At 38.1% G+C, this 15,536-nt stretch overlaps 1 protein-coding gene across 3 annotated transcripts in view; it reads left to right on the top strand.

Annotated features, from left to right (window-relative positions):
- The window catches only part of LOC106690611 (uncharacterized), a 26,102-nt gene that overhangs the window by 2,478 nt on the left and 8,088 nt on the right, over positions 1-15,536 (top strand). For 2 of the 3 annotated variants that reach the window (XM_067050867.1, XM_067050866.1), the window contains exons 2-5: positions 6,065-6,272; positions 11,171-11,480; positions 14,653-14,815; positions 15,167-15,490. In XM_067050867.1, the coding sequence (XP_066906968.1) occupies positions 6,065-6,272; positions 11,171-11,480; positions 14,653-14,815; positions 15,167-15,490 (1,005 nt within the window). The remainder of the gene's footprint in view (positions 1-6,064; positions 6,273-11,170; positions 11,481-14,652; positions 14,816-15,166; positions 15,491-15,536) is intronic. The other variant, XM_014436107.3, reaches the window with a different exon arrangement.

Here is a 15,536-nt window from a genome sequence, read left to right as displayed (position 1 = left end):
ATATTTTTAGCGTTTTTACAATTGGTTACATGTTGCTTAATCCTAGTTTCCAGTTTTTTAGATGTTTCACCAATATATACTTTTTCACAATTTTTACAATCTATCTTATAAATTGAATTTAGTATTTCCATCTTATCGACTTTGTCTTTCATGTTTGACAGCTTATTCTGTAACTTATTATTGTTGTATAGACCTGTTCTGAAATTTATATGGTCATATTCTGTCATTTTTTTTTTAAAATTTTATTTGTAAGGCCTGGTATGTATTGAAGTTTAAAAAAAAGAGGAAACAAATAGTAATAGCAATAATAAATTTTTTTAAATTTATGTAGTCCATTAGCGTTCCACAAAAGTATAGCTAGGAGCTTTGCACTCATCGTGGGAGATAAAAAGGAATTTCGGTAAGGATTCAAGTGAGAAGTGTAATAAGTGGTTTAGTAGTTTCTTGGAGATCCTACAGGAAGAGTCATAGGATAGGGTTTATATTGGGTGGATTGTAGTTGAAATTTTGATGTGGATGTGGACCAAGGTAATTTGTATGACTCGGAGCGCTGGGTGTAGGGAGAACCTGTCGTCAGGCATGTGGTGTAGGATCTATTTTAATCGGCAATTGGGGTGGGTTATTTACTTGAACAGTAGGATGAGCTGGATTTGGATGCTCCGGAGATAATTTTACTTTTAAAGGTAGATGATGGGAAGGAATAGGCGGGCGAGGAGTAAGAGTTTGAGAATGAGAGGTCTGGGGATAGGAATGGGAGGCCTGAGACGCCTGACGTCGAGACTGCTGGTTCCTTGTGACTTCAGAATATGGTTGCGGTCTTCTATATTCCTGGCGATGATGGTCTATTTCCTCTAAGACACTTTTTATTTCGCTTGAATATAGCCCGTGAAACACCAAACGAGCGTTTTCCAAAGGATGCGAGAATTTGGACTAAAACTATCTCGAGAGAAGTCATTGCTGGGACAAAAAGAAATACATTTTCTACGATACACCATATCTCAGGAGAGGGTAAGACCGGAAGAGCAGAAGGTAGCAACCTTACATCGGATGGCGGGGACGACCAATATAAAATCAGAAAATTATTAGGGGCATTAAACTACTATCGTCGGTTCGACCGTGATATGGCTGTGATAGTAATGACGTCGACCATTGAAGATAATCTACGAAAATAGATAAGGAAGGAACCAGTACTAGTGTTTCCTGACGTCTAAAAAGCAGTTCACGCTTACAACAGACGCTAGAGTACGCGCTGGGAGCAGTACTGTCACAGAAAGGTGAGGTAGGATAGCGTTCTGTGGCTAACGCTAGTAGGCATCTCACAGAGGCAGAAGCACGCTACAGTGCCTTGGAACGAGATAGTAGTAGTAATAGTATGGTCAATAGAACATTGCCGACCCTACTTTTTTGGGAGATGAATTAGGGTCCAAACAGACCACAGGCCCCTGCATTGGTTGGGAAAGCTAAAAGAGAATCGTCAGCGAGAATTATAAGGTGGAAAGAAGTGTTGAGCCTGTACAACATGGACATCACGTACAAATCAGGCAAAGTCGTAGAAAATTGGCTCTGGTGAGCAATAATGGTAAACGCAGTCGAAGATGACCAAGAGAAACGTCTGGAGCTGGAAGGCAGTTGTTGAGGAAGTGGACTCCGAAAGAACAGCAATCGGCCTCACCAGAGAACCAGAATGGGGAGGAGTGGTCCGCAGAATAAAGTTCAAACGATGAAAAACCGATGGAAATGGAGGAGCTTGAGATTCTTAACAACAAGAAGTACCAGATTATTTGGAAGACAAAAACCACGGGGTTGCTGAACATGGAACATAGGAAGCACGGCAACAGTATCATTTAGACTGGTTACAACCGAGTGTCAAACAGGATGAAATCTGTAGAGAGTTAAAAGAAGCATCCAACGCGGGTAAGATCCACCATTCATATGTTGGAAACGCGACAGTATGGAAGATCCAACTTTAGAGAATAGAAAAAATTGGCATATATCGATCTTTTATTCGATGCAAGTCGATGGTAGATACCCTACGAGATCCACAACATCAATAGGAGGTGTCTTTACAAGCATTGCGGCACACATATTTCTGGTGGGGCATGAAACGCACAATCCTGGAGATTCTTGGAAATACGAGGTGTGACTCAGTACGAAGTATGATCGACACCCACCCCGTGCAGCTCAAGAAGAGATTACTACAGCGAACACGCTGCTCAGCGACTTACCACGACGAAGTGGATTCTTTCACCTGGAAAGGCTATAAGTGGGTCACAGTCATCGATGTGTTATGTAAGGTGGCTACTGCATACCCAGTACAGGACAGATCAACGGAGGCTGTTTTATGTGCCCTTCTGACATGGTTCCAATTCTATGGTGTGCCCGATAGAATATCTTCCGACAGTGGGAGAGAATTTGACAATACAAGCATCATAGAGGAAATGAAAATATCGAAAGTGGTTTGGCATCTGAACCTCCAAAAAGCCGCGGAGGGATAGAGCGACTCAATTGCACTAAGTGACCACCTACGAGTGTACCAGCTAGAAAGAGGACTGGAACCTGATGATGCCATGCCTAATGACTACTTGACAATACTTTAGTTATATGTATATATATATATATATATATAGAGATTTACCGAACCCAATAAAGCCAGTCTTTTACATTAGTGTCATATCGTATTCCTGTTTCTTTTTTTATGTTTTTTTCTCACCGATGCATAAGTGGTGCCGAAACCCGTGACCTTTAGATACGGGGGTAACGGCTAATTCTGAAAAACAATTTTTTTCTCTTCACGTCTGTTCTCTATACCTGTAATTTCTTAGGCGTTAGGGCAAATTTCTATGGTGAACAACGGTATATTCGGCAACCAATTCTTAATCTATCTCAGGCAAACCCACTAGTAGCAGTTGCGCCAGTGACAAATTCCATTCCACCTCTACCGTCAATTACCATGCCACAAGCACATGCCAATGCTCTGGAGTGGAAATCAGAACGGCAATGGCACAAGATCTCAGGTACGATATCAGACGGTGAATGGAGAGGTCGCAGCAATAGCCGGTATTTGATTTTCCGGATTTCACTCGGCAATCCACAATAACAACAAATGTCAGTGAGTATGCGCCGGGAGCGGAGTTGTCTCAGGAGGGCGAAGGAGGAGAGCGCCCAGTGGCATCCGCCAGGAGTTGCCTTATGGAGACGGAGACTAGATACACACACAATGGAGCGAGTACTCCTTGGAATATTGTGGTCTGTCGATAACTTTAGACCATATGTATTCAGCAGAAGGTTCAAGGTACATACTGACCACAGACCACTCCAATGGGTTGGAAAACTGAAGGAATCGTCAGCCAGAAATACAGGCTGGAAGGTACTCCTAGTCAAATATAACATGGATGTACTATATAAAAAAATGTGGTTGGTTGTCTCGAGCGCCGTGGAATAAGAAAACGGTGAACCGCTCGGGACAATAATGCTGCGGGAATGGACGCCAATAGAGAAAGAAGCTCAGTGACCATTATTGACCTTTTCACTAATGCGGCAATGGTGCACCAGGTGCGGGACAGGTTTTCGGAGGTAGTTTTGGAACGAAAGAATCTCGACGGATGGGGAAAGAGAATTCGACAACTTCTTTATCTGAAAGGTGATGAAGGACTCGATGTGACGTGGCACCTTGACACACCAGGAATGATTGAAGTCAAACTACCTCATTCTCTGGAATTCATCCGAGGCACTGTTCTTGCGTACTGCCCTCAATGGACTGTTATAGGGCGAAGTACTGTCCACAATTATCCCTTGCTTTCGTAAACTTTCTGTTTCTTCTCTAATGTGTTTTCGAAGTGCCTGGGGATATTACCTCTCCTTCACGTACTTCACCCTATCCTCAGTGTTGGCAGCTCTCCGATTGTAGTTTCAATTCTACGCAGCTCCGGGGCGCATCTTATCAGTTTCAGGCAGAGAATTTGACAATACCATGATTCGAAGATAAATGAAGGATCTTGACGTAACATGGCATCTCAACACACCAGGGCACCCCAAGAGTAGGGGAAGCATAGAGCGGCTTCATGGCACATTGAGTGACCATCTTCGATTATATCGGGTGGATCAGGGACTAAAACCGGATGTGGCAATGCCAAAGATGAGGAAATTATTATTCCTGATTGCTAAAAATTGCCATTATAAGTAATATCTTTTAGTCTCTTGGATTTTCCAATTTACAAGGACAACAGGAATTGGAAAACTCTCAGTGTAAAAAGGTTAATGCTTCCTTTGTTTTTCGTTTTCTCAAATTCGTATTATAAACGCCAGGTTGAATAATATTATTGAGTTCATCTTCGTTAAACCTAATGTTTGAACTACTATTGCCTGAAGATTCGAGAAGCAGTAATGATGGTTGCACAGGATCTGAATATATTGAATTCCTAACACTGTTCACAGAAGTGTGATATTTTTTATTTTAAGGCATGGGATATGATTGCCTTAATTTTCGGATTCACGAAGATGGTCTTCTAATTTTATACTTAATAATATATAATAATGAATAACTTATATGTACCTACTGTTTTTCACTTTTTGGAGGTCTTCCCTTTTTTGGTCAAGGTGTTTTTCGTTTCACAGATAGACGCAGTTTATTTTTTGATTTAGAACTATTCTTAACCGAAGTTGTAGTTACAATATTTTGACCTATGAAAATACAATCCATGTTAGCTGTGACACGTTTTGAATAAAGCTGGATTTTCACAGAAGTCTCGTTCCAGCCACTAACCGCCTCATCCCATTCTTTTTCCGCTTGTAAACAAAAACGTATTTTTCTGTATAAGTGCCATAATTTCACGGAATGTCTCATTGGTTTCAATGAACGGTCTGCAAGTGCCTATAAGGGCAAATTTAAAAAAAAATTATGGTTTTTAGCCTAATTTCAGTAATTTCTACATTCAAAAAACACAAAATTCTCTTAACAGATTCAAAATCGGACCATCTAGTTAGGAGAAAATAGAAAAGTAAATTCTAGTGCGTCCCATGAACCGTTACATTTAGCCTTAAGGCGGTTTTCTATTTCTCTCAGAATGGCTAAGACCTTCCCGAATATAGATATCATTAATTAAACTGACCAAATGACCAATTTATTTATATAGGGGCGCCCATAGCTCAGTGGTTAAGACACAGTCTTACCAATTTGATGTCTATTGGCGGTGCCGGTTCGAATCCGGCCTGGTACGTTGACTTTTTTCATTGAGTGGCGGTCCCACAAAATGAAGAACTTTGATCCCCAACCATGGTTAGGCAGTCAGTATAGGACTCCAATAGGAGTCTTGGCCAAAAAGAAGAAAAAAAAATTATTTATAATGCAATTATCAATTGGCTACAACCATAAATCTGCAATGATAAATCAAACACAATTTCCTCAGAATTTGGCATGGTTGACGACGAGCTCGCAGATAAAGCTGCCAGAGAGACACTCACGCTCCCTGTCCGAGGCACCGCTGTTCTTACCCTATCAGAACTCTTAAAATAAAAATATCGGAAAGATGGCAGGCCATGTGGGATGAAAGCTCTCGGAATAAATTAAAAGGAAGATTAATACACCGCAGCTGCCGCAGGGATGTAGGTGCTCTAACCAGCTGAAGAAGCGTCCTCACTTATTAATACACCGCAGCTGCCGCAGGGATGTAGGTGCTCTAACCAGCTGAAGAAGCGTCCTCACTTATTAATACACCGCAGCTGCCGCAGGGATGTAGGTGCTCTAACCAGCTGAAGAAGCGTCCTCACTTATTAATACACCGCAGCTGCCGCAGGGATGTAGGTGCTCTAACCAGCTGAAGAAGCGTCCTCACTTATTAATACACCGCAGCTGCCGCAGGGATGTAGGTGCTCTAACCAGCTGAAGAAGCGTCCTCCCACCTGATCTGAAGTCTGCCACCTCCAGCATGCCAATGTTGCAATATAATTCTTTCATTTTTTTTAATACTATCACTGCCAAAATGTTATTCATAATGTAAACCTCAGATTCATTGGTTTCTTTACTAATAATGTTCTAAACCACCTTTTCATCTCTTGCCTGTTTCAGGACGACGCCAGAACGAAGAAGCAGTCCACCTTCCAAGAGGTATTGGACAACGCTGGAGCAATTAGCTCAACACTCCGACAGCTGGGTCAGGGTCCTGGGAAGGTTGTGATCATCATGAGCGACAGTACAGTCGAAGCGTTGACCACTAACGTCGGCATCTGGTTTTCAGGAGCAGCGTCGTCCTCCATCAACCCCAACCTTCCGATGGGTAATGTACACAACACTTTACTAATAAAGTTAGAGTAAAACTCTGACTAGGGATAAGTTGTGGTGCTGTTTAGGAAAATTTTATGACAAAGACAAAATGTTACTGTTACATCCTAAGTATACATCCAAAACATTCTTTAATCCAGTGAGAGGGAGGGGGAGGGGGGTTGTCCAGATTAATTTCTAAACAACTTTGCGTCATCAATGGAAATAAATTAAATATGAACAGAGCTGGACAAAAATGTGTTGTAAATAAAATTATGACTAAATTGTCATGGATACAATAGAGGTATTCATGATGTTGTTAAGTGTAAAATGTTTAAACATGTTGAAAGTTATAAGTATAGGATTGTGAGCAGCCCTATTTAAATGTTAAATGCATAAGAGCTCCTAGCGGATTTTCTGAGCAGTTTGTTTCATAGTCTTTCCTTTCAAAACTTTATGTTATTCTTTACTTCTATCTTTCCATTAAAGTCATTTATTACAACATGTCTAAATTGAGTGAAAAGTGGAAGTTGTGCAAAAGTTTGGCATCTGTTGCCTTGTTGGTCTTCTAATTTTTCAGGAAAAGAATCAAGATGAGCTAATTGACATCTGTTATTACATTATCCATTGCTTTATTGATTTTTAAAACATCCAAAACTTATTATACTAACACAGTCAAAACACAAACTACGAGCAAGTAACCTAACACGAAAACAAACAAAACGGCGACGAGTTTAGCTGGTCTGTTGCGGGACATCATTTTCCATTTAACAGACCTAGTAACAGACTCTCAACCATGTTATATGTTCTGTCGTTTTAACAACAGAGTCAAACTTAAGTATTTATTAGAGACTAATAAAAAACGAAGATTGGCAACCTCATGAATTACTTTAAATGCTATTTTTTTTTATTACATCTATTCATATGGAAATCAGTATTAAATTTCTCAATGTAACTTCGTGTTACTGAACCACAAAACAACTCACAATAACACTTATTAACTTATAACTTTTATTAAGGACAGAACAAAATGAATGACTTGCACTGTGTATCTTGAAAATGTGATCGACATCGTTTAAACGCATGTGTTGTTTTTGTCGGACTCTATATGGACCAACCAAACAATAAAAGATACATTTATAATACAATTAACAAATTAAATTTATTATTAAATTATTACTATTTGACTTTTAATTTTAAAATACCACATTTCAAGAAACAGTAAAAATATAAAATAATCTCTTGCTGGTGGTCCCTTCACAAACCTCTTACTTCATTCATAATTGGTTTTGAGTAGAATCATTTTAGCAGGTTAAGCTAGAAGTAAATTTGTTTCAGTGGATTGTGATGAGAAACTGTGCACAAAAGATGATAGTAAAACCTTCACTACTAGGCGTCTGAGGCTAATATTGTGATGAGAAACTGTGCACAAAAGATGATAGTAAAACCTTCACTACTAGGCCTCTGAGGCTAATATTGTGATGAGAAACTGTGCACAAAAGATGATAGTAAAACCTTCACTACTAGGCGTCTGAGGCTAATATTGTGATGAGAAACTGTGCACAAAAGATGATAGTAAAACCTTCACTACTAGGCGTCTGAGGCTAATATTGTGATGAGAAACTGTGCACAAAAGATGATAGTAAAACCTTCACTACTAGGCGTCTGAGGCTAATATTCCACATTTTTCAAAATGGCCACTGTTTATTTTAATGTTTATAGCCAATGACCCCTAATTTATTACATTTAGCTTGAATATGTAAAATTTAAAGGTTTAAATTGCGCAAAGTTTTGTATATAACAAGATGGTTATGGAGGTATATTTTATTTTTGAAAGGAAATGTAATGTCTACAGTGGCAGCTGTTGTCCACAGCATTCTTGTTTTTTCTTTGAAGAATGAAAACATTTCAAATTTTCTTTCTTATTTAGTTTATTATAGCCAGAAATAAATGGTTTCCGCCTTGAGTATGGTAGCAGCCAAGACTCAGGTCATACTCATAAGAGGCTCCACCGACAGGGCTCATCCTATCACCCTGGATATCAAAGGGGAGAGGGTTAGGCCGGATGAGGAGGTGACATATCTTGGTGTGAGAATAAGAAGAAGATTCGATGCCACTTCTCACCTGGTGTATCTAAAGGACAGGGTGATCCTGTCACTCAATGGATTAAGTAGGAAAGGGGGTGCATTTTGGGGCCGCAGGTACCCTGCAACGATACCCAGGATCTGTAACACATAAATGAGGAATCATTGTGGTGTCGGCTGCTTTAAATTGAAAATATTTTGTCACTTTGGTTCTCAACAGGTATAGATTTGATTTTGACATGATATGATTTTCTTTTTAATTATTATGGGGGATACTTGACCGTGGATGACGTACGAGGAGAAGATGCTTGGGGGTGCGGTCAAAATAAAACACAAATAAGTTATTATTATTAAGTTATTTTTATTTTATTTATTAATTTTATTTTTTCCGCCCACTTTGTAACGTATTATTTCAATTCTTAAATTTTTTCTTACACATTTGTCGTCCCCCTTTTATATTCGTTTCCTCTTTTTAACTGTTGTTAAATACCCATGAAACTTTGTCATCTTCCGGTATTTCGTTATCCTTATATATATATATTTAACACCTTCCAAAATCCATTTGTTGTCACCCTCTCACACGCTTTCTTCCTCTAAATATTTTCTACTTTTTATTTTTTACCCTCTCGGAACGTTTCCTCTTAAACAACACTTAGTCATTCACGGCTTTTTTTAATTCGAAGTTTGGCCGTTATTGGGGCAGTATACCATTAGGCGTTTGATTTTCAAGCTAATAGGTTCGTTTAATTCTCTTTTTTTTTTCCTTTCTTTATTTTGCCATTCCTTCTTTTCTTCATTTTCCTTACCTACATTATTAGTTATGTTCACTATATTATTATTTTTGTTTTTTCTTCTATTCATTTCTTTTCTTTAACTTTACTTATATTTTGCATCTTTATCAATTATTATGGTTACATATATTTTCTTTTTCTCAATTTTTTTTTTCATTCCATATTTCAATTTTTAAATTATTAATAACTAATATGTTCATACTTCTTTGCATTATATAACTTCATTTTTATTTTATTTCCTTAATTATATTTTTTTCCCACTTTTTCAATTACCTATGTATTCATTTTATTTCCCATTTCTCTCATCACTTCATTTTATTAATTCAATTCTGTAAAATTATTCATTTTATGTCATTCTGTTAATATTTTATTTTTTATTTTCTATACTTATTGTGGTTGTTATTTTGTTCTGTTCTTAGCCCTGAAGAAGGCTAGAAACTCGAGCCGAAACGTTGCCACAATTAAATATGTTACACCAACTTATTTGTGTTTCATTTTGACCGCACCCCCAACCATCTTCTCCCGATTTTCTTTTTAATCTAAATGTTAGAACATTTTTTAATGCCGTATTTTATCAGTGAGATCATTATCAGATATCTGAGTAGAGAACGTAAACTCATTGATTGTTATTTTTTTCAAATAGTTACGTCAATATTGAACCATTCTTATCGGAATACGTCAAAGTCTTATCTTAATGTAGGATAATGGGATCTTATAATGCACCACAGTTGCTACAGTACATTGGCAAAGGCTTCAAATATCCCACTGCCCTCTGAACACAAATATTTTTCACGGATTCTGATCCCAAATAAAATTTTAATAACAATTTTTATAAGGCAGTTTGTCGATCGACGAAAGCCCTAAACAATTTTTTACTGTTTATGTCAATTGGCTGGAAAACGGTGTGGACATGAATTTCCCGTTAGAATCCTTCAACATTAGTTTCAAATTTTATTCCATTGGAAATTACGAGTTAAACTCACTTGAAGAGGTTAGAAAATTAGCTATAGGCTAAACGCATAAGTTACCGGAAGAACAAGCCTGATAGGATGTTATGATGGCTAATTATATTAAGGTACATTAGCTTATCTTAAGGATGTTATGATGGGTAATTATATTAAGGTACATTAGCTTATTTTATCGTCAGTACTATTCATGAAAAAAATCATAAATTATGATTTAGTGTCAGATTATTTTATAAATTGTGTAACAATGCAGGAAATATATGACAACAATTTATGTTGTTTTTTCTTTTATAATCTAAGAACAAACATTCCACTAAGGAATCATAATTTATGTTATGAATATGCAGTGGGATCTAGAGGTTTCTTGATTTCCAATTCTAAGTAAGAGAAAGTTAAAATAAACTATTATTTATTGAAGCTATTATTTATTCGGGTCTGAAACATCTTTTGATGGTGGAGGTATATGTTAAATTTTTAAATTGTTATATCCAAACTTTAAGAAATCTAGAAAGAACTAGTTGTTATAAAACTACCTTACCGGTTGTGTAACTTGGAGCAATATCAACTATTACCCGTATTCCACGTCCCTGAAAAATGAATTAGAAATGCGAACAAACGAAACGAGCAATTTTTCAATGGAAATATATTTTTGTGGTATATAAAACAACACAAATAGTAGCTAGATTATTCTAAGAACTTTGTAAGTTTTTTCATGTAAATGTTTAATCTTCAATCTTACGTTACTCCATAAAAACTACAAAATCCTTAAAATAGCTGTTCTTTGGAGTTTGGTTAGTGCCAATTACATTAGGTTATCTTATCGTCAGATTTATTCATGAAAAATAATCATAAATTATGATTTAGTGTCAGATTATTTTATAAATAGTGTAACAATGTAGGAAATATATGACAACAATCTATGTTGTTTTATGTTTATACAACAATATATTGTTACAGTTTGGATAGTGCCAGGTATTAACTAAATTGTTTTTCCTTTTCATGTCATTTCTTCATTGGCATTAGTCTTTTATAGATCCATAGGAAACCCTAACGATTTTTTGTTCTTTATTGCAGAAGAAATTTTATACTTCTTTAGAACCTGCAGTTGTGAAGTTGTCTACTGCGGAGAAGATTACCTAGAGAAAGTGAAGGAGGTTGTCTCCCGCTTGGACTGGAACATTAACATCATATGTCCAAACCGTCAGGATGAAGCCCTCGACTACTACAGGTGTCTGAAAGAAGGAAACAGTGCTGAAGGGATTGTGCTGGAAGGATGGTGGACTGGAAAGGACCACGCCCTGGGCGTCCTTTTCACTAGTGGCACCACAGGTGCGCCCAAAGGCGTCGTAGTGAGGGACGAGGCACTCACGTTCAACACACATATGTGAGTCTGTTATCTGACCTAACATCCCATTTTAGCTTTCGAAGTAAGTTATATATCTTGGAAGAAGGGAGATATATAAATATACTATTGTATGAGGGGAGGGGTGAGCTGTCTGAAAATTAAGGCATTCATCTTTGCATTATTGCAATTATCAGTTATAAGCAATTTAATATTTATCATTGTATTACTATTAAACAAAAAATTGTCTGATACATGGATCAGTAGCGGTCTATCAGTCCCCTCAATCACATCTCAAAAATATATGAGCAAGTAATCCTCTCCAAAAACTGCGACATATGCTAAGTCATTCTCTCGGTATAATCGAAGGTCCGGTGAAGTTTTCTACATCCAACGTCACCTGCCTCAGTTCCTAGCGTTTTGGGACGAGCTGGCGAGACTTCCGGCTGTAGCGGAATTTGTGCCGAAGGTGGATTCACTGCAGAGAAAATGTTTTTAAAAAAAGTGAAAAGGGTATGAAATGACTTTCACGGGTTCCAGAAATAGAATTGCTTTATTAAGTCCAATACATCTATGTATACGTATCAATCAGCTGTTCGATACAATCAGCTGAACGGCCTGTCAGCTGTTATTGTACTCAGGCCGTAACTTCCCCCACCAGTTTACGAACAATTCTCGCAAGCATATACTGACCAATGTAATAACATAAATTTTTTAAAGAAAATTGCAAACTATGTACAATAAACTATAGCCAGTAAACAATAGGCATATAGTACTCTTAAAGTCAATCATATACAAAAGAACAATACATACATCAATAACACTGTAAAAAATACACATACCTAAAATGTACATGAATATAAAACAAAAGAAATCCTCATTCAATAACATAAAATAGATTTTATTTACAAAAAATATTTTGAAATTTCATATATTAAAAATTCACAAACAAACTAAAACATAAAGACAAATAAAATAACCACATTTCTGCTAGTCTAATCTAGTTGTGGTGATATGAAGACACTCTTTATTGTAATTGCCAGAAGTTTCAACTGTTCAATATGAACAGTTTTCCTTTATCTAGGTTCTTTGACACTTTCAATTGTAAGAATATTATGTTTTCTAGTGACAATCACTCTTAATGGGCCCCTATACCTCTGCAGCTCTTTCCCTCTGTTAGTCTCCACTTCCCTATAAACCACCGTACCAATATTTATTTTACCCATCGGGTCTCGGACATTATGCTGTGCCACTCCTCGACTTTTTTCCTTGCGAATCCTGTTCTCGACTTTGGCCCATAAATTTTGCAGGGAAAAACATTACTGACCATTTCTTCCGCTCACGGCAAAGTACCACTATCGTCCCGTCGACACCCCCGCATCCCAAAAAGAATTTCGAATGGGACAAACCCGTGACTGTGTGTATGGAGTGGTTGTATGCTGCGATTGCCCGTTCCATGGCCTCATCAGTTTCCAGTCCCCTTTCTAGTTGGTACACTCGTAGTTGGTCGCTATGGAGTCGCTCTACCCCTCCGCGTTTTTTTTTAAATGTTGAGGCGTCTTGAGGTGCCACACCACTTCCGATATTTTCATTTCCTCTATGATGCTTGTATGGTCAAATTCTCTCCCACTGTTGGAAGATATTCTATCGGTCACACTATAGAATTGGAACCATGTCCGAAGGGCTCGTAAGACATCCTCCGCTGATCTGTCCTGTACTGGGTATGCAATAGCAGCTTACCGAATACATTGATAACTGTGACCCAATTATAGCCGTTCCAGGTGAAAGAATCCACCTGTAAGTCGTTGAGCGGTGCGTTCCCGGTAGGAGACTCTTCTTGCACGGCACGGGGTGGGTGCCGATCATACTTCGTACTGAGGCATACCTCAAATTTCCCAAGAATCTCCAGGATTGTGTGTTTCATGCCCCTCAAGGAATATTTGCCCCGCATTGCTTGTATAGTCTTGTTCAGCCCACGATGATTAGTTTTTCCTTCGTGATGCGACAAGGTTACCTCCTTTTGATGTTCTGGATTTCGCAGGGGGCCTACCATCAACGTGCATCGAATAAACGATCGATCTACGCTAATTTTTTCTATTCTCTATAGTTGGATCTTTTCCCATACTGTCGCGTTTCCAAAATATAAATGGTGGATCTTACCGGCGTATGATGCTTCTTTTAGCGCTCTGCAGATTTGGTCCTCTTTGACACACGGTTTGACCACATAGTCGAAATGATACTGCCATGTTCCATCTTCTGCAAACCCGTTGTTTTTGCCTTCCTAATAATCTGGCACATTCTTTGTTGATAATCTCCTCAAGCACCTGTATTTCCGTCGGACTTCCGTCGTTCGAACTTTCTTCTGTGGACGTCTCCTCCCCATTCTTGTTCTTCTCATCTGTTATTCTCCCGGAGTCCACCCCCTCAAAAACTGCCTTCCAACTCTAGACGGTTCCCCTTGGCCCTCTACTACTGTGTTTACCATTATTGTTCGCGAGAGCCAATCGGCTACGACGTTTTCCTTGCCAGGTTTGTACGTGATGTCCATTTTGTACTGGCTCAACAGTTCTTTACACCTTGTAATTCTCGCCGACGATTCCTTTAGCTTTCCCACCCATTGCAGGGGCCTGTGGTTCGTCTGGACCCTAAATCGTCTAACAAGTAGGGTCAGAAATGCTCTATTGACCATACTATCCCCAGTAGTTTTCTTTCCAAGGCGTAACGCTCTTCTACCTCACCTCCCTATGACAGCACTGGTCCTTCTGTAACTAATTTATAAGTTGTATTCAATGGTTGGTGTCATTATTATCGTACTGCCTTTTTTTAGCACATCATTAAGGGGTACCAGACATTCCGCCATATCAGAGACAAACCGACGAAGTAGTTTAGTGCCTCTAACAATCTTCTGAATCCTTTTATGTCGGTCGGCACCACCATTCGATGTGGTGTGTATCGTCGTGAGAACATATTGAAAAAAAAAAGGTGAAAAGGGTATGAAATGACTCTCACGGGTTCCAGAAATAGAATGGCTTTATTCAGTCCAGTACATATATATATATACGTATCAATCAGCTGTTCGACACAAACAGTTGATACGGTCTATCAGCTGTTATTGTATTAATTTATTATTACATTGTGTAATCTGGTAACATAATTTTGATTTTATCAGTTACCAAATATCTCAATTTTTTACATCACTCAACATTAATTACAGGAAAGATCATTGGACAGAAAGTTCAATACTGCTGCTGACCACACCCATGTATTGGATATCTAACGCCTTGGTAAATATCGTCACTGCCTGCGCTGGGAGCAAGATAGTGATTGCCTGTCGGATGTCCGTTAAGGAAGTAATGGAGACAATCACCGAGTATAAGGTGAGAATATTTTACAAAGTTTATTAATATTAATTACAAAATTAAAGAATTTATTTTTTACATTCATTTACCTATACAGTGTGGCACTATTTAAATTATTACTTCAAACATGCTAAGTAAACAATTGAAACAAGCCTGTCCATTTAAATAAATTATTAATAAATCAAAATGTTCAATGAAATTACTATGCGACTCTATATTTCTATACTTCTATATTTCTTGCAATATATATTTTCAGTCGTTTACAATTTAAACAAATTATATTATTTACTAAGATTATTTTTGATCATTATATTATATTATAAGAACTAATATAACGTTAATGACATAGTTCATTCATTTTTCTTTTAGCCCACTGAATGGTTCACCAGTCCAACCATTCTTTTAGACATCTGTAAGGATGAGAATGTCGATAAGTACGACTTCTCGTCCTTCAAAGCCTTGTCCATTGGTGGATCCGTCCTTCTGCTAGAACATCGGAAGATGATCACCGAAAAGCTGACGGGCAACAGGCATATCATCAGAAGCATGTACGGCAGCACTGAGGCCGGTATGATCTCCTTCGACAGCACTGTCCCGGACATAGATTCACCCAAGGCAGCCAGCATAGGAAAAGTTGCTAAAGGTGTAGAGCTCAAGGTGGGTACAAAAGTGGCTAAAGTTGTAGAGCTCAAGGTGGGTACAAAAGTGGCTGTAGGTGTAGAGCTCGATATGAGTTCAA

The sequence above is a fragment of the Halyomorpha halys genome, unplaced genomic scaffold (genome assembly GCF_000696795.3).
Source record: "Halyomorpha halys isolate HHAL.00 unplaced genomic scaffold, Hhal_1.1 Scaffold1774.1, whole genome shotgun sequence".
NCBI classification, from domain to species: Eukaryota; Metazoa; Arthropoda; class Insecta; order Hemiptera; family Pentatomidae; genus Halyomorpha; species Halyomorpha halys.
Note: the sequence above shows the minus strand (reverse complement) of the source record. Positions and strands in the feature narration are given on the sequence as shown.